The sequence below is a fragment of the Triticum aestivum genome, chromosome 6D (assembly GCF_018294505.1).
Source record: "Triticum aestivum cultivar Chinese Spring chromosome 6D, IWGSC CS RefSeq v2.1, whole genome shotgun sequence".
In the NCBI taxonomy this organism is placed as follows: Eukaryota; Viridiplantae; Streptophyta; class Magnoliopsida; order Poales; family Poaceae; genus Triticum; species Triticum aestivum.
Genome location: NC_057811.1, coordinates 443,653,458 through 443,671,726, shown reverse-complemented (window position 1 = coordinate 443,671,726; position 18,269 = coordinate 443,653,458). Strand labels below are relative to the sequence as shown.

At 46.2% G+C, this 18,269-nt stretch overlaps 1 protein-coding gene across 1 annotated transcript; it reads right to left on the bottom strand.

Moving 5' to 3' along the window:
• Positions 1-11,187: 11,187 nt before the first annotated feature.
• LOC123145711 (alpha-amylase type B isozyme) lies at positions 11,188-12,839 on the bottom strand. Its single transcript, XM_044565186.1, has 3 exons — positions 12,703-12,839; positions 11,669-12,613; positions 11,188-11,563 (listed from the first exon to the last, which is right to left on the bottom strand). The coding sequence occupies exons 1-3, from the start codon at positions 12,787-12,789 to the stop codon at positions 11,312-11,314; spliced, it is 1,284 nt and encodes a 427-aa protein (XP_044421121.1). The 5' UTR covers positions 12,790-12,839; the 3' UTR covers positions 11,188-11,311.
• Positions 12,840-18,269: the final 5,430 nt, after the last annotated feature.

Below are 18,269 nucleotides of genomic sequence, written 5' to 3'. Positions count from 1 at the left end.
AACGAGTTTTTTCAGCAATAACAGAGTACATAGAACAAATGCAGATCAGAATAGAGAATAAACTAAACTGAAAAGAGAAATAACTGAGGTTAATATAAGTAGCAATGCACACAAAACTAAACATGGCATAGGCAGCGGAATATCAGAGTGCTCAAAATCGTCTTCGTAACGATCACAGCGAAATAAGACGGGGAGAAGTTCTTCGAACGCATGCATGTTACATAAGTAAATGAGTTCGATAAAGTAAAAAACCCTATAAGCTTAACGAAGACATAGATTTGTTCGACCAGTCCGAGTTGCTGGCACAACTCTATGAATTGTTTGGAGGGGCCGAGATTAAACTCGGAAGACAATGTCTTTATCCTATATTCCTTGAGATAAAGTCACTTAGACTTCACTCAGTCACTCGTGATAGATCTTCGATGTAGATCTCCGAGACCTTCACAGACTTGTTCTTCGGTTGCCCACAATTACCATCAGGCTCTTAGAACAGACACCTAACCGTCTAGTGGATGCACGACCCACAATAGTAATAGGTTAAGTTAAGTCTCAGCTAGTTCCTCAGTGTTGCCAACAATAATAGGTTAAGTTAAGTCTCAGCTAGTTCTTCAGTGATGCTTAATCACTTAGGGCATTTCTAACCGATCTCTAATCCGGCCGTAAGCAAGTAAATTTGGCTCTCTTTTTTCTCCTCTAAACCGCACCTAGCCGATCTCTTATAACCGTTAGTGGAGTAAAAAATTTACTCCATCCCTAATCTTCTCCTTATATTTACTCCGGCTCGCGGCGGCCCAGTAAAAATTCCCCACTCTCCCTTCCTCTTCCCCGCCTCCTCTTCTCCCCATCGCCCCACGCCGGCACGACCCCCGCCCTGATCCGCCGCCCTCCCTCCTCCCGATGGCCGGACGCGGTGGCCGCCGGTCCCCTCCACCGATCCGCAGCGCGCCGCCACGCCCATGGGTCGTCGTCCGCGGCTGCTTCCTCGAGCCGCCGCCACTCGGTCGATAGCCCGCCGCCGCGCCCCTCACGCGGTTTGAGGACTTCTCGAACCTCCCTCCGTCACGGCCGCCGACAAGGAACTACATGGGCGTCCGATGGCGGTCGTGGGGGACGTGGGCGGACGAAATCACGGACCTCAAGACCCACAAGCGGAAGTGGGTCGGCTCGTTCCACACCGCCGCGCGAGCTCGCGGCCATGTAATACGACCGGTGGCAGGCTGCGTTCCACGGCCGCGCGCTGCTCAACTTTTCGTTTGGTATGGCTCCGGACCGCTTGGATGACGCGTGAGGACAGGGAGGCGAGGGAACGCCTCCAGGCCGAGGCCGCCGCCGAGGCCTACATGGATGAGCTCTGCCTGCAGTACCCGGAGCGAGTGATCTTCGCCGTCAATGACGGCCAAGTTATCGTCATCTCTGACTACGAGGGCGGCAACGCGGGCAGCGAGCTGGGCGGCGACGATGGCACCGGTCCGGACCCAGCTCTCACCAAGGGTGGCCTCACCCGGAAGGATTGGCTCGACATCCATTTCGGCCGAAACTAGTTTAATTTTAGTTTTAGTTTAAATTTATGTTTAACGTTTGGTTCCGAGAACTTTTTGTGTTGAACTTATGTTTAAATGCATCCTCTTTCGGTGCAAATTTGATTGAATTTGTGCAAATTGAGTTATACTCTGCTAACTTTAGGGGATCGGCTAGGTGCGGCGAAATTTTAGTGGAGTACATATACTCCACTAAGGTATATACTCCGCTAACTTTCAAGGGATCGATTAGAAATGCTCTTAGCAGGTTTTAGGCTTTGCGGTTGTTCTCTCTTAGGATTCTCAAAATCTCTTTGGGGAGGATGGGTTGCTCTGACAAGCTCTTGTCAGTTCTCTTATGGAGCAGCCAACCAGTCCAGGTTGGAGTGGGGTAGCAATTATAGCTGGAACAATCCCAATGTGTGGCATGTTGCAGCTAATTTTGAACCAGGTTTCTATCGCGAGCGCATAGCGATTAGGTGGGCAGCAGATTCGTGATCGCAGTCTCGTGCGTGAGCCTGTCAGCGGCCAGAAGCCGATTTTGTACTAGAAGCGCGGGGAAGAATTTGGTTTTCCTCTCAATTCCGAGGCTCCAATTTTTTCTCAAGCTCCGGTCTAGCTATTGATCCCAGAAACTTGCTAGAGTATGCACAAACTAGATTTTCGATGCTGTCCAATTCCAGCTTATGTCATCTTGTTCAGTGGTAGCCATCAACTCCCTTCATCCAGCCGCCAATGACAAGCACTTCAGCGACCGTGTGATTTTTCCTTCTAGCAAGCAAGAAAAGACCGGTGGCGATACGTTTTACCTTCTTTTTTAAACCACAAAAAAAAAATGTGATTAGCAGCTAGGAACACCACCATACATGTATGGAATTTGCCATCATTATGTGACTGGAATTGCCATAAAAAAAGTGTCAGAGCCTGAGTGTCACGTTCCTGACGTGTGACACATATCATTTGCGAATTAAACGGAGGAATCAAAAGTAGTATAGAAACATGATAGGATGACACTTGCCATTTTTAGGAATTGCATTGCCTCGTTTCTACGCAAAAAATGAGTTTTGAGTGGACGTGTAGTTTCCTAAAAAAACGTAGAAACCGAGTAGTATTTCTAAGAAATTTCTATACTCGTTTCCTACAAACCGAATGCATCTACAAGATTTTTCTCATTCCTATGTTTTTCCTATGAAAATCCTCCAAACCAAATGAGGCTTAGTAAAATATGTGAACATCTACGATACTAAATAAAATGAAATATGAAAATATTTGTGCTGATTTGAAATTGTATGTATTGATATTTCTCTCTATAAGCTTCATCAAAGTCAGAATAGTTTGACTATTCAGAAAATTAAGACACCTCCTATAGTTAGAATGGAGTATCCCTGGATCACAAGATTGCACCATAGCTCATTTTATTAATCTAGTACCTGGTAACCTAGATTTTACTTTAGTTTGTTAATCTACCTAGTAAGGGCATCTTCAACGCTAATCCATAACAAACACTGTATTTGTCCGTGGACCAACGCTATACCTTAAATTTATGTTTTTATTCACTTAAAAAAAAAACAGCAAATACACCTTCCATCAAATCCTTCAGTCAAATTAGTAGCCTTCCGTGTGATTACATGTCAAATGCTTCCACCAACTAGTTATTTGGAGCTTACACCGTCCAGCTACGCGATGTGCCCTTTGCGATTAGGAGCTTCCGCTATCCAACGAAGCAAAGCAAAGGAGCTTTCGTCATTCATTCCTATGTGATCAGTAGTGCTACGATGTGTGCTATGTGATTGGGAGCATCCGCCATCGTGTAAGCTAGGATTCACCAAATCCATCGTCTACTTCCTCCAAATCCTTCAGTAGCACTACTAGCTTCCGCCAAATGCTACCCTAATTAGCAGCCTTCCATCATGTGTTAGTGGCTTTCGCCAAATAGCAAAAAAAATAGCAGCGCGTCCGGACGAAGAGAGGATACGTGGTGGCTTTTGGTTGGTCATGTGGATATTCAGACTCCCGCAAACCCCCTCTAGTTTGCTTCTTGTTTGAGGGAAACGGCCAACCGGACTGATCCCTGGACAGATGCAAAGTGCGTTGGATGGCAAAATGTTTCTGGACCGCTCAGCCCGAACGGTCGTGGGCGGTTTGAGGGTCCGCGTTGAAGATGCCCTGACCAAGCATTTAGTTCATTTTGTTAATCTACATGGTAACCTACCTTTTAGATTGAGCATATCCGAGCAATGCCTTCAAAAAGGAAACGACACAAAAAACATCGTCATTGTCTGGTATAACCAACATGAGTCAAACCTAGGGTTTCACCTTGAAGAGCTAGACCAAGCATATCTGAGCAATGCCTTCGATGAGATAACAATGCAAACCTTCGATGAGATAAGAATGCAAAAAAACATCATCATTGTTAGGTATAACCAACATGAGTCAGACCTAGGTTTTCATCCGACATTTGTGATGAGATTATTTCCTATCTTGTCCTCTAGTAGCTCTTGGTCAGATTTCCAGCCCTCAGGTAATACCTCTAAGTTTACCACCAAAGTCATGTATCATTGGTTGGAGCACATTATTTCTAGTGATAAATTCAAATGCGTTTAACAATCTAATGTTCCTTTGAAAATCCAAATCAAGTCTTCAGCAGATATTTGGAGAAGAGATATCATAACTAAGTGGAATTGGTTAAGCTCACTCAGTATTCACATCCATAATACTTGTTTTATGCTTAAACATCTCCGAAAGGTTCATCAGCCAAGGTCCACTCCTTGGGAGACCCAGTTTTCCACTCCATATCGATGGTCAGACAGTCGGAACTTGGGCGAGCTTCGTGCTCTGAACTTCGTGGTGTGGAAGGACATTGCCTTCGGCTTGGCCTTTTGTTGCGCCATCACTTCTCTTAAGATCGGTAATGGCATGCCCATGTCCTTCTGGATTGACATTTGGCTATATGGCTGCACACTTGACTCACGCTTCGCCGCTCTTCTCTCTCACGCAATGCGACTTAATGCTTCTATTGCTAGGGTATGAGGATCGTCAGAACTTACGCTCGACTTGTGCCTTAGGCATTTCTGTTTCGCCGTGTCCATACTTGGTTCCATTTTGTTATTAGCCAATGTAAACTTAATTCACAGGTACCAGATGTGTGCACGATTAGACTCTTCGACAATCTATCCTTTATTGGGTTAGCTTGCGATGTTGCATTTTCTTCTTGAGTGGTGGACTAGCTTGCTCGTGCAACTAGAAGAACTTCGCCCCCAAAAAATGCAGGTTGTTCCTCTGGCTTGCCCTAAATAAGAGGTTGCACATGAATAAAATCCGGCTTAGAAGGAGAATAGCCCCTTCTGACCTTTGTGCTCATTCCACATAAATTTTGAAACTACAACAGATTTATTGCGAAGGTAGGAAACATTTTAGTCTCAACCAATACTTATTTAGCTTAGAAAAGAAAGTTCAGGATGCATGAATGACCTCCTTCAGTCCCCTTTTTTGAAGAAGAGTTTTAGAAGGAATTTTTCACTCTTACTCTGATGGGCCCTGACCCTGATGGAATTCCTTTCCTATTATATCAAAAGTTCAGAGATCTAGTTAAAGCTAATCTTATGAACATGTTTGATGACTACATAAGGGTACTCCAGACATATACATGCTTAATTTTGCCATTTCGACAGTAATCCTAAGGAAGTTGATGTTACTTCTATGAAGAATTTTTTACCAATTAGCTTGCTTAACTATAGCTTTAAAATCTTCACCGAAGTGTTAACTAATAGGATTAGTCTCATTCTACAAAGAATGGTTGCTAGGAACCAATCTGCCTTTCTAAAAGGAAGATTCATTTTAGAAAGTGTAGTTGCACATGAGGTGTTGCATTAAGTCCATTCTTCTAAAGAGCAAGGACTGTCGCTTAACTTAGACCATGAAAAGGCCTTTGACACTGTCAACCTAGATTTGCTCGGAGAATTGTTCCGGTGTAGATGCTTTGGTGGTAAGTGATCCTCTTGGATCCACAAAATTATTCATGGGGGTCTGTTGATGTCAAAATTAATGGTTGTAAGAGTAGTTTCTTCAGTACTGGCAAAGGGCCTAGACAGAGGAATCCCCTCTCCTCCCTTCTCTGTAATCTAGTGGTAGATGTTCTTACTAGGATGTTAGCTAAAGCAGCATTGCATGATCCAGTTAGAGGGTTCCGCCTTTCTGTTTGCACTGGAGGCATGGTGTATATCCAGTATGCAAATGATACCATATTTTTCTTAGACAAAGATGTAGAGAAAGCAATAAATCCTTAAAATGGATCTATCTTGCTTTGAGCAAGTTTCTAGGATAAAGATAAACTACAACAAAAGTGAGTAGATACCCATTAATATGGTAGAGGAAGAACTTTAGGTCTTTGTAGATATTCTTAGTTGAATAAAGGCAAATTATCTATTAAATACCTAGGTATCCCTCTCCATCATGATAAGCTCAGGAGAGAGGACATCCAACCATTGATAGATAAAATTCTGAAGAGGGTTGTTGGCTAGAGAGGCAAGCTTCTCTCCTATAAAGGAAGGCTGGTTCTTTTCTAGGCTTGTCTTGCGAGTATTCTCATTTACCTTCCTTCCATTTTAAAGTTCCCAAATGGGCTATAGAGTTAATTAATATTTGAATGGCTCACTGTTTGTGGAATGACTTTGAAGGTCGTAGAAAGCTTCACCTAGCAAATTGGAGGCTTGTTTGTATGAAGAAAGAATTTGGAGGATTGGTTATTCCCGATCTCCAAGAGCTTAACCTCTGCCTCCCTTGGATCTAATGATACTCTGAGGGGGAAGGAAAGGTTTGGAAGACCATAATTGATCCTAAATATAGAACCAACAAACCAAATATCTTTACATGTGCTACTACTAACACCTCTAGATTCTGGAAAGGGGTAATGAGTGTGGTTAAAGCCATCAAGTTTGGTTATAGATGGCTCGTGGGTAATGGGGAGAAAATTAGGTTCTGAGAGGATAGCTAGTTTTGTACAGCCCCTTTAGCTGTTCAATTCTACCCAGTGTACGTTATTTGTAATGAGTCATCCAAAACTATTAGAGAGATTTGTGATGATCATCAGGTCAAGCTCACCTTTAGAAGGAATTTTTACAAATGGGTATGAAACAATGGTTCCAACTACTTAAAATTGCTAACACTGTTAGGCCTTGTTTGTTTCAGCTTTAGAAAGCACATTCTCGTAGGGAAAAAAATCAGAAGTTGAAACAAATAGCTATTTGGAACCAACTTTGCCAATGAAGACAGACCATCAGTGAAATTGCCTGAAGCACGTCAAGTGTACTTCAGTGGCAAAGCTGATTCTGTAAATCATCCTTGCTAGTGAAGTGAATCCATAGGTGACTCGAAGCTAACCAAAGCTGAAACTAACATGACCTTAGTTGTTGGGGAACGTAGCAATAATTCAAAATTTTCCTACGTGTCACCAAGATCAATCTAGGAGATGCTAGCAACGAGAGAGAGGGAGTGCATCTTCATACCCATGAAGATCTCTAAGCGGAAGCGTTACAAGAACGCGGTTGATGGAGTCGTACTCGCGGCGATTCAAATCGCGGAAGATCCGATCTAGCGCCGAACGGACGGCGCCTCTGCGTTCAACACACGTACAGCCCGGGGACGTCTCCTCCTTCTTGATCCAGCAAGGGGAGAGGAGAAGTTGAGGGAGAACTCCAGCAGCACGACGACATGGTGGCGATGGAGCTCGTGGTTCTCCGGCAGAGCTTCGCTAAGCACTACGGAGGAGGAGGAGGTGTATGAGGAGGGAGGGCTGCGCCAGGGAAGAGGTGCGGCTGCCCTCCCACCCCTCCACTATATATAGGGGCAAGGGGAGAGGGGGAGGCGCCCTAGGGTTTCCCCTAGGGGGTGGCGGCCAAGCAGATTGGATCTCCCTAGGAAAAATCCTAGGGAGACTTGCCCCCCAAGCCAAGCAGGTGGAGGCTTGCCTCCCAAGCCAGGTGGAGGCGCCCCACCTCCCCAAGTAACATGGGAAAGGGTGTGGGGGCGCACCACCCCTTAGTGGGCTGGTTTGCCCCTTCCCCTTTGGCCCATGAGGCCCTCCAACACTTGCCGGGGCTCCTGAAACACCTTTCGGTCATGCTGGCCATAGCCTGGTACCCCCGGAACACTTCCGGACTCCAATACCCTTCGTCCAATATATCGATCTTCACCGCCGGACCATTCCGGAACTCCTCGTGATGTCCGGGATCTCATCCGGGACTCCGAACAACCTTCGGTAACCACATACTATTTCCCATAACAACTCTAGCGTCACCGAACCTTAAGTGTGTAGACCCTACGGGTTCGGGAACCATGCAGACATGACCGAGACACCTCTCCGGCCAATTACCAATAGCAGGATCTGGATACCCATATTGGCTCCCACATGTTCCACGATGATCTCATCGGATGAACCACGATGTCGGGGATTCAATCAATCCCGTATACAATCCCCTTTGTCTATCGGCATGTTGCTTGCCCGAGATTCGATCGTCGGTATCCCAATACCTCGTTCAATCTTGTTACCGGCAAGTCTCTTTACTCGTTCCGTAACACATGATCCCGTGGCTAACTCCTTAGTCACATTGAGCTCATTATGATGATGCATTACCGAGTGGGCCCAGAGATACCTCTCCGTCATACGGAGTGACAAATTCCAGTCTCGATTCGTGCCAACCCAACAGACACTTTCGGAGATACCTGTAGTGCAACTTTATAGCCACCCAGTTACGTTGTGACGTTTGGTACACCCAAAGCATTCCTACGGTATCCGGGAGTTGCACAATCTCATGGTCTAAGGAAACGATACTTGACATTAGAAAAACTCTTAGCAAACGAACTACAAGATCTTGTGCTATGCTTAGGATTGGGTCTTGTCCATCACATCATTCTCCTAATGACTAATGATGTGATCCCGTTATCAATGACATCCAATGTCCATGGTCAGGAAACCATAACCATCTATTGATCAACGAGCTAGTCAACTAGAGGCTTACTAGGGACATGTCGTGGTCTATGTATTCACACATGTATTATGGTTTCCAGTTAATACAATTATATCATGAACAATAGACAATTATCATAAACAAGGAAATACAATAATAACCATTTTATTATTGCCTTTACGGCATATTTTCAACATTAGTTACACAAGTGACACCGACTCTCTTATTTGGCAGTCAGATAGCAAAGGGCATTATTCCACTAGCTATTTGTACCATACCATGTCATTAATTTTCGAGGAGTGTGGCCTGTTTATATTCCTTCTCTCTGGAGCTTGAATGTTCCTCCTAAAATTCATATATTTCTCTGGCTAATCTTCACAACAAAGGCATGACTAGAGATAAGCTCAGGAAGAGGCACATATCAAACCTTTGGATTGTGTACTCGACTTTCAAGATGAATCAGTACATTATTTGATGTTTGAATGTGTAGTCTCTAGTTTTGGGAAGTAGTCAATTGACACTTTGATATCTCTCTAGGTGTTGATTACCCTAAGTTTGGCTCTCTAATAAGAAAAACCTTGCCCTAATACTGCATGTGCAACAACTATGTGGTGTATTTAAAAAAAACTTTTTTTTGCGAAAATGATTAAATGTATTATAAAGATTCATCGGAAGTACAAAGCACCCCAAACATAATAAAAATTACATCAAGGTCCATGGATCACCGAGCGACCATTGCCACCACTAGAAAAAGCTGCTGACGCGCCGCTATCGCCACTCTCATACCGGAGCCAGTCTGACCTTGTCGATGACAGCCGGGAAGTCTTCATGCACATGCCCCTAAGGACCAGCGTCCCAGAGCCGCAGTCGTCGTCATTCAATCCTTGAATCGATCTGAAGAACTTGACACCAAATCTCGCCATTGCGTACGCACGACGAGAAACCCTAACCTCGCCGCTCCGAGGAGCTGGCAGGAATCTACGCCAGAGCTCCGTCTAATCCTTCTTGACGAACGAACTTGAGGAGGATCGAATCCCGGAAGACTGACTCAAAGAAGTGTCGCCATCCATCCGAGCGCCGTCTCTGCAAGGACTAAAACCCTACCTATCTAAGCCATGGAAATGTAGAATTCCATATTTTAACAACACCATATGGATATATGTGAACCAAGTGATATGGAGTATTCTAAGGAGAATCAAGAACTGGATGATTCTCTCTTCAAAATTGGTGAGATTGAGACTGGAATCTTTCTCACAATTCCTGACATATCCTCTGAGAATGCCTATGCAGATCCGGGTGGCTAGAGGGTTGCCTGACTCCGCCACCTTCTTGGCAACTCATCTCCACATAGCTCTAGGACAAGCTCAAAATTTCTGACCTGAGGCAACCTCATGTAGGATCTCCTAACATGAAGGCCAAGCTAGGATCAATTGTTAGCCCGACATTTGTTCTGAAACCCAGTTGGTCCCTCCATTTTTATATACAAGGCCACAAACTTAAAATTAGGTACCAAGGTAAAATTTAATACATGTTTTGCAATCCAACTTTTTTTCTCGTTTATTGGGACCATTAATACACTCCATGCATGCAAAAAAAAGTAAATGGAAGAACTAGTTGAGTGTCATTATGACTGCTTGCATGCAAGTACGTATTAAACAAGTTGCTAGTACGAAGAACATTATTAATTTTTACCTCGATTACTGTTGATGACCTTGTATAGATGCAAAATGTATATTTCATAGTGGTCTTGTATAAGTAAATGAAGGGAGTAAAACATATTCGCGTGTTGGCACATTGCCCCGGTCTTTTCTTGCTTGCCATAAGGAAGGATCATATGGTTGCTGAAAGCACTCTTCGATGGCCACTAGATGAAGGGACTCCAACGCCTCCATTTGGCTGCTGACCTTGGAACTTCTATATGGCTGCAAATTCAGAAGAAAAAAAATCTGCTGTGTTCTCTCGACATACTCTAGTCAGTTCCTTGGATCAATTGCTAGACCGAAGCTTGAGAAAATATGGAGCCTCAGAATTGAGAGGAAAACAAAATTGTTAATTACTCTTGCTTCTACTACTTCTGTTTTTAAATGTAAGACGTTTTGACAGTTCAAATAGTGTAGTACAAAATTGGCTTCCCACCACTGACAGACCGCATGCAGGAGGCTGCGATTACAACCATGTTTGCTTTCTTTGTGACCAGCTACTAGAATTTGCAGCTCACTAATCCACCGCTATCCGTTCGCCACAGCGTTCAAACTTAGCTGCAACATGCCACACTTTGGTGCAACTTAGATGAACAGCTTCAGTTCCATCCAAGAATGGTGGTACCACCTCTTCTCTCGCCCGAAGAAGAATGCAACCGCGGCATTATACTTTGCTCGGCACATATTTTGAATGAAAGAAAGCGTCGGGGTTTTTTTTTGAAAAAAAAAAAGAAATAATCAGATTTTCTCCAACACATAGCAGCTCTGATCAAAGTTGATTCAGAACTGATAGCTGGAGCATTGTATAACTAAGCTACAGACATCGCCTTGTGAAGATTTCTTCTTCTCCTTTCCCATGCTTTCTTATGTAGAGCCCTAATCCTTAATGCAAAGGCAGAGCTCCTACCACCCCAAGCATCAAGCTTGGAGGTTGCATGCTTCCGCACGAGTCACTGGCCGTGCGCTGCATAATTTATGGTCAACAAACATCGAGTAAACCATGAGTAGCGGAAATACTTATTGATTATTATTTATATAAAAAATACAATGGATGTCCCTCATCCTCACTTTTACACGGAGGAAGTACTAAATCGTACTACGTGGACATCATGAGCTCCGGTAATTTTGCTTATATTTTCTCCCATACGGCATAATCTTTGCCGTGCGCGACCACCTTGAAGCCTCCGGGAATGAGGTGCCCGACATCGTATCTTGGCCCGAGTTTGACGATGACCTTGCTGTCGATCTCGGCTAGGTAAAGGTCGGCGTCAGCCTCTATGATTTGTAGCTTGCTCTCACTGTGTATCCCCTGTCGGGTCCTGATTGACACCAGGCGATCGATCTCCTCCTTCAGGCCCCAGTCGAAGAAATGATCGTAGAACTGAAGAATCACATTTAGTTTTCATCAGTTTGGTCATGGTTTCATATGAACGGAGAAAAAAGGACAATTTAGATATGATGAGTTGGCAATAGCACGATGACTCACGATGCATGGGGTCCCTGGGTGCGTGAGGATGTAGGCATATCCCTGCATGACCCTGTCAGAAGGGAAGGGCCACATGTGTTGCGTGGAGCCGGTGTCGTGGTTGTCCACGAAGGTCACTGCCTTGGCTGGCCACCACCCGATCATGCCCGGCGCCTTGCCGTCAGTGCCGCGCAGCCGCCACAGCTCGCCCTCCACGGCCACATTGAGGATGCCCTTGGTGGTGAAGTCGAACGTGGTGCCGGGGCCGGAGCCGCCCACCTTGTTCACCCAGTTCACCAGCTCCTGCCGGTGCGGGTCCTGGTTGAGGTTGGGCTTGCCGTCCCCGCCGTACGCCAGCGACGTCCATATCTCGGCCACGGCGAAGCTGGCCTCGGAGCGGTCGATGTAGATCTTGGCGACGTCCGCGGAGTAGCCCTTGGCGAAGTCGAAGCGCCAGCCGTCGAAGCCGACGTCGGTCCTGAGCCAGTTGAGCCACTCCACGAGCTCCTTCTGGACGCGCGGGTTGAGGTGGTCGATGTCCGGGGCGGCCCCGAAGTCGGCGCCGGTGTCCGGGTTGCCCGTGCCGTCGGCGTAGGGCCGGTCGTCGCGGCAGATCATGTGGGGGCCCCAGTCAAGGCGCGCGTCGGGGGTGCCGCCCTCGAAGATGCAGTAGATGCCCCGGCCGTCCTTGCGCTCCGCCGTGCGGTGGTTGATGACAATGTCGGCGATGGCCTTGACGCCCTTGCCGTGGAGCGCCCCGATCAGGGACTTGAGCTGCGCCTTGTTGCCGTACTTGGAGGCGTCCAGGTCGTACAGCCGGCCCGGCATGTAGCCTTGCTCGGCCACGGACTGCGACGCCGGGGGGAGCCACACGTGCGTGATGCCGCCGGCGGCGATGTCGTCCACCTTGCCCATCAGGAAGTTGTACCACCCGCCATTGTGCTTCCACGACTCCCAGTTGAAACCCTGCCGCACGCAGCAGAACTCAAAACTCAGTCCAAAACAAAACATGATCGCAGCCTGAAGACAGTTCTTGCCGACGAAGAAGATAATACCTGAAAGAGAATTTGACCGGAGGCCAAGCTGGCCGACAGGCCAAGGAGGACGAGGAAGAGGGGGAGGGACGAGTGTTTGTTCGCCATGTTCTTCAGCCCTCTCTACTGTGCTCTGGAAGAGGAGGATGGAGAACTGATGGATTCAGCTGGTGTGTCTGGCCAGGTATTTATAGTGTGCTGCAGGATGCATCATGCCGGTGATCGAGCAACTTGCAAGACATGTTCCGGTGCGATCGACTTCAATGCTCCGTTGGATCGATGGATATGTCGGCCGGAGTTTGTTATCGGCCGGAACGGTGAGCTCAAAAGGCGAGTGACGGAGCTAGCCTTGTATCAGAAGGCACCGGCCAATACGGCTGCCAGTTATCCTGCTGAACGTGAGAATTCCTCAGAACTCACACGCCAAAATGGGGGTAAATAAACATCCAAGTGCTGTAGCGGTTCGTAAGATCTGCGGGCAACTGACGGTTACTTTCGCATTTTTCAGGTTAACAAACAGAAATCCGGGTCAGAAAATTCCTGCCAAAATTTCCTGGATAACGTGGATGAGGTGCGCTCCTCGAGGCGGATAAAACTGACATAAATCTGCCAGCATTGTTCAAAAACTTTCTGGTGAGTACCCGGTTCGAACTTTTTTTCAGTCCGGAGAGATCAACATATATCCGAGCATTCATTCGTTCGACGAGCATTGAATTCGTGAGGGTACGAGTATGTGGCTGGGAAAGATAGATTGTTCACCCATTTTATCCCTTCTTCTTATATCCCCGATGACTTCCCAATGCAGTTGCAAACTTGCAGGCCTCGACGTCATTTTATTCACCAGAAGTTGCACTTTTTGCTCAACCGTTGGGTTGGATAAGCAGGCGCCATGATAAGCGCTGGCCAGAGATGTTATCGCGAGGCCCAAAGCAAATCGAACTGACTCAACAGAACAACTTGACAAGAGTGGCAAGCTATATCAAAACAAAAACAAAAAAACCGGCAGAGTGTACCCTTTCAAGAGGGAGATGCCAATTGCCACAATGCTCTCTAGTGTCTAAACGTCACGCAGCATTGCTATAGTAAAATATGTGAACATGTACAATGCTAAACAAAAAAAAATAAGGAAGTAGTGACACCGATTTGAAATCGTACGTATGTATTGATATTTTTCTCTATAAACTTCATTAAAGGTAGAAAAGTTTAACTATTCAAAAAATTAAGACACCTTCTATAGTTGGAACGGAGCATCCGTGGATTACAAGATTGCACCGTAGCTCATTTTGTTAATCTACTACCTGGTAACCTAGATTTTAGTTCAGTTTGTTAATCTACCTAGTAAGGGCATCTCCAACGCTGACCCTCGTAACGGACACTGTAGTGTCCGCGGACTAGTCCGGATCAATTCGCGGACACTGATATGGGAGCCGGGCATCCAACGCCAAATCCTTTCGTCGTGCACTTGAGGAGAAGAGGCTTCGTGATGCCAAGAAAGCCGAAGATCGTGCTATCATATTCATGAATCCAACCATAATAGGTGAAACCGCAAGAAAGTATTGGGAGCTCTCACTCGTGGGGAGATCTTGACCCAAACGGAAGTCTCTCTTCGGAATGGTGGTGGCGGTGCTGGTGGTGGTGATGATTGTGGCTGAGAGGATGGTGGTTGCCGAGACGTTGATGGCGGTGATGGTGTCCGAGAGGATGGTGGTGATGGTGATGGTGGCCATGTGTATGATGGTGTCGGTGCTGATTTCTTTGGAAAGGAGGTTGTTTGAGTTCGCTCATGCCATTGGTTGACCTCGACCCACAACATAACACATGCTATATTTGTGGTGATTTTGGATCAAACTTGATCGGTGAAGTGATGCCTTTTGGATGAACTATGCATATTTTAATTATATGCTTGTTAATGGTTCTATTGTGAAACTATATGCTTGTTAATGGATGAGTTATGCATGTTTGATGATATATATGAAGTTTTTTAAGTTCATGCGGCTAGGACAAAAAACTTAACCATTTTTTTACTCCACTAAGTTTAGGGGATCGGCTAAGTGCAGCCATTTATACAGGAGTAAAAAATTACTCCACTAACTTTACTCAGCCGGATACTCCTCTATTTTTTAGGGAATCGGCTTGGTGCGGCCATCTTAGGAGTAAGAATTTACTCCACTAACTTTACTCAGCCGGATACTCCTCTATTTTTTAGGGGACCAGCTAGAGTTGCTCTTAGTAACCTGGATGGTTTGGAAAGAACACAACGCATGAGTCTTCAATGCCGCCAGCAGCACCTTTAGCCAGGTCTTTGGAAGGATTATCGAGGAGGCAAGTTGCTGGCTGGAGGCGGACAATTGCCAACTAGACCGGTTATTCGGCCCGCCCTCAAGTACACCCATTGTTTGTACTTGAAACATGCTTTCGACCCGCTTTATATGTAAACAATAAAGCAACACATGGTGGAGCGACATGATTTGTAACCTTCCTGCGAAGGACCCGCTGGCATATATGGAAGGAGCGTAACTGATCCGTATGTGGTCGTTACTCACTCCGACGAATGCCAGGGAGCGTATGGTTACTGGGTCTATTCGGTGGGAGACGGTAGCCTGGGCTATCTTCAACCGGTTTGGATGGCGGTCATGTAATAGTGTTGGAAATATTAGCACTTTCTCGATTAATCTAATCCACGAGTAGACAGTAAACATGGCAAATACGGTATACATCTCATACCGATACCTAAGCATGTGAGCACGTACAGTACATAGAACCGAACCATCTATGAACAGCATATATACGGCTACCACATGAACAAGCAAACAGGGGATGAACGAGTCATACCCTCCGGTTGGCCAGGACAACGCGGCGGCGGTAGCAGCAGCCTCGGCATCAGCCAAGGCCTTCTTCTTAGCGACTTCGTCGTCAGCCATGGAGTCGATGTACATGAAGTAGTGGAAGCAGAGACGGACGAAGACGGGGACGGATTGGGAGCAGTCGCGTTGAGACGCTCCCCAAAAACCTTATTGTCGTTCTCCCGGACAGGATCTCGAACGACAGGGTTCCGGAGGCACCTGCTCTCCCGACCAACCGTGCACGCGGTCGTCGGGATGGGATCGCCGGAGGCAGCACAGTGAGAGGAACAGTAGATGACGGCTAGGGTTGTACGAGAGGGAGTGAGTGAACCGAGTTAGGGTTCACTCCACAAGCCAGCGCCTTCTTATATAGGCCGTCAGGTAGATGGGCCTGGGCCAGGCCCACGACCGAGTCCGCGAACAGCCCACGGTCCAAAGTCTCGGACAGTGGCGCTTCTGTAAGCGACTCGTTAATTAATTAACCATTCCTGAGCGGCAAAAATAAGCTTTGGCTCGGATCATTCCCGCAACCCGCGGCGCGCGCGCGTTGTGACGAGGCGAGGCGTGGCGAGGCGGGCGGCGGAGGAGGAGGAGCACGCGTATACATCTCCTATTCCCAAGCTCCCAATAGCAAGTGATGGAGCAGCCCTTATAAAGAGGTCTCACTCTTCTTACTGTAGCAGTATGGGACTAAACTTCCCACACTTCCCACCACTTGCCGTACACATGCATGGGCCTTAGAGATTAACTAGGGATTATTGTCTTATATGGGCCTAAGTTTGTCAACTGTTTTCAACTGTTCCAAACGATGTTTGATATACCAGAATTTTCAGTGGAGACTGTTAAGTTGAACTTCCACGTAGAGCAATAGGATTAGACTTCTTCACAACTGAACAATGACTATGCCTTGAATTGTCAGTTTGGCGTGTAGAAGTTTCGCCTATTGTCAGCTGATACGTGGCTGCCGAAGGCTAAACCCCACGGGTGGAGCTTATTAGTCATACTCCGTACCTTCTCATGAGCTTCCTAAGATCACCCAATCTCATAGACTGTGACCAGCAGTCGGGCTCACATAGGTGTGTTCCTCCAAAGAATGCTCTGTAGGTTAGCATCTTGCTTACATAAGCTTTGGAACATATTAAGACAAAAGTCAGCCTGCCTTACAGAATTGAGAGTATTATTGCATCTCCAATGGAGTGGGTTAATTAAGGATACTCTCCTTAGTTGACCGCTGGATTGTTTTCCCAGGTCCTAATTCACGGGATCTCCGATCACATAGGTTGGGTTACCCCCATGGCAACTTACGTGGGTCTCATACCCATCTCCCTCGATGCATTTTCTATCACAATCTGTGATAGCCCTTTCGTAACAGGGTCTGCCAGATTCTTAGCCGTCTGGATATAATCCAACGCTATTACTCCGGAGTTTCTTGATTTTCTGACAAATTTTAATCTTCTTCTTATGTGCTTTGTGGATTTCAAGTTTTCCTTTGAACTCTTAGCCTTGGCAATCACTGTTTGATTGTCACAGTTCATAAGGACAGCTGGGACTGGTTTATCAACCATGGGCAAATCCATCAAAAGCTCTCGAAGTCATTCTGCTTCGACGCATGATGTGTCTAATCCTGTGAGTTCTGCTTCCATGGTCGATCTCGTTAAGATCGTCTGCTTGCAAGACTTCCAGGAAACAGCACCACCATCAAGTGTGAAGACATATCCACTTGTGGCTTTCATCTCATCAGCATCAAATATCCAATTTGAATCACTATACCCCTCAAGTACCGTTGGGTACCCAGAATAGTGAATTCCATAGTTCACAGTACCTTGCAAATAGCGCATCACTCGCTCAACAGCATGCCAATGCACATCTCCCGGATTGGAAACAATCCGACTCAGTTTGCACACAGCAAATGAGATGTCAGGACGAGTAGCACATGCTAGGTACATCAGTGAACCAACCACTTGAGAATATCTCAATTGATCTACAGCCATACCTTCGAACTTTCGAATCTGCACGCTAGGATCATATGGTGTTGCAGAAGGTTTGCAGTCCGAATATCCAAAATGGCTCAAAATCTTCTCAACATAGTGGGATTGCAAAAGTGTAATTCCACCCTCAGTGTCTCTCAGTAGCTTGATGTTCAAGATAACATCAGCCACGCCCAGGTCTTTCATCTCAAAGTTATGGGATAAAAAGGCATTGACCTCCTCAATGACCTTGAGGTGGGTCCCAAATATCAGTATGTCATCGACATACAGACACATTATAACTCCTTCGCCCCCACCATAGTGATAGTATACACATTTGTCAGCTTCGTTAACAACAAAGCCAGCAGATGTCAAAGTTGTATTAAACTTCTCATGCCATTGCTTAGGCGCTTGTGTCAGGCCATACAAAGATTTCACTAGCTTACACACCTTTCTTTCCTGACCATTTACTACAAAGCCATCCGGCTGTTGCATGTAAATTTCCTCGTCTAGCTCTCCGTTAAGGAAAGCCGTCTTAACGTCTATCTGATGAATGAGAAGACCATGCGAGGCAGCCAAAGCGAGTAGCACTCGAATGGTTGTCAGTCTAGCCACAGGTGAGTAAGTATCGAAGAAATCCTCTTCTTCTTTCTGGGTATAACCCTTGGTTACAAGCCTAGCCTTGTACTTCTCAACAGTACCATCGGGCCTAAGCTTCCTCTTGAACACCCACTTACATCCCAATGGTTGGCAACCATAAGGACGATTAGTGATCTCC

Bases quoted from the DNA above. Each gene is read 5' to 3' on its own strand.
- LOC123145711 (XM_044565186.1), bottom strand. From the start codon at position 12,789: ATGGCGAACAAACACTCGTCCCTCCCCCTCTTCCTCGTCCTCCTTGGC. The intron at 12,614-12,702 runs GTATTATCTTCT...TGCGTGCGGCAG, and splicing joins CCGGTCAAATTCTCTTTCAG to GGTTTCAACTGGGAGTCGTG. The intron at 11,564-11,668 runs GTGAGTCATCGT...GTGATTCTTCAG, and splicing joins ACCCAGGGACCCCATGCATC to TTCTACGATCATTTCTTCGA.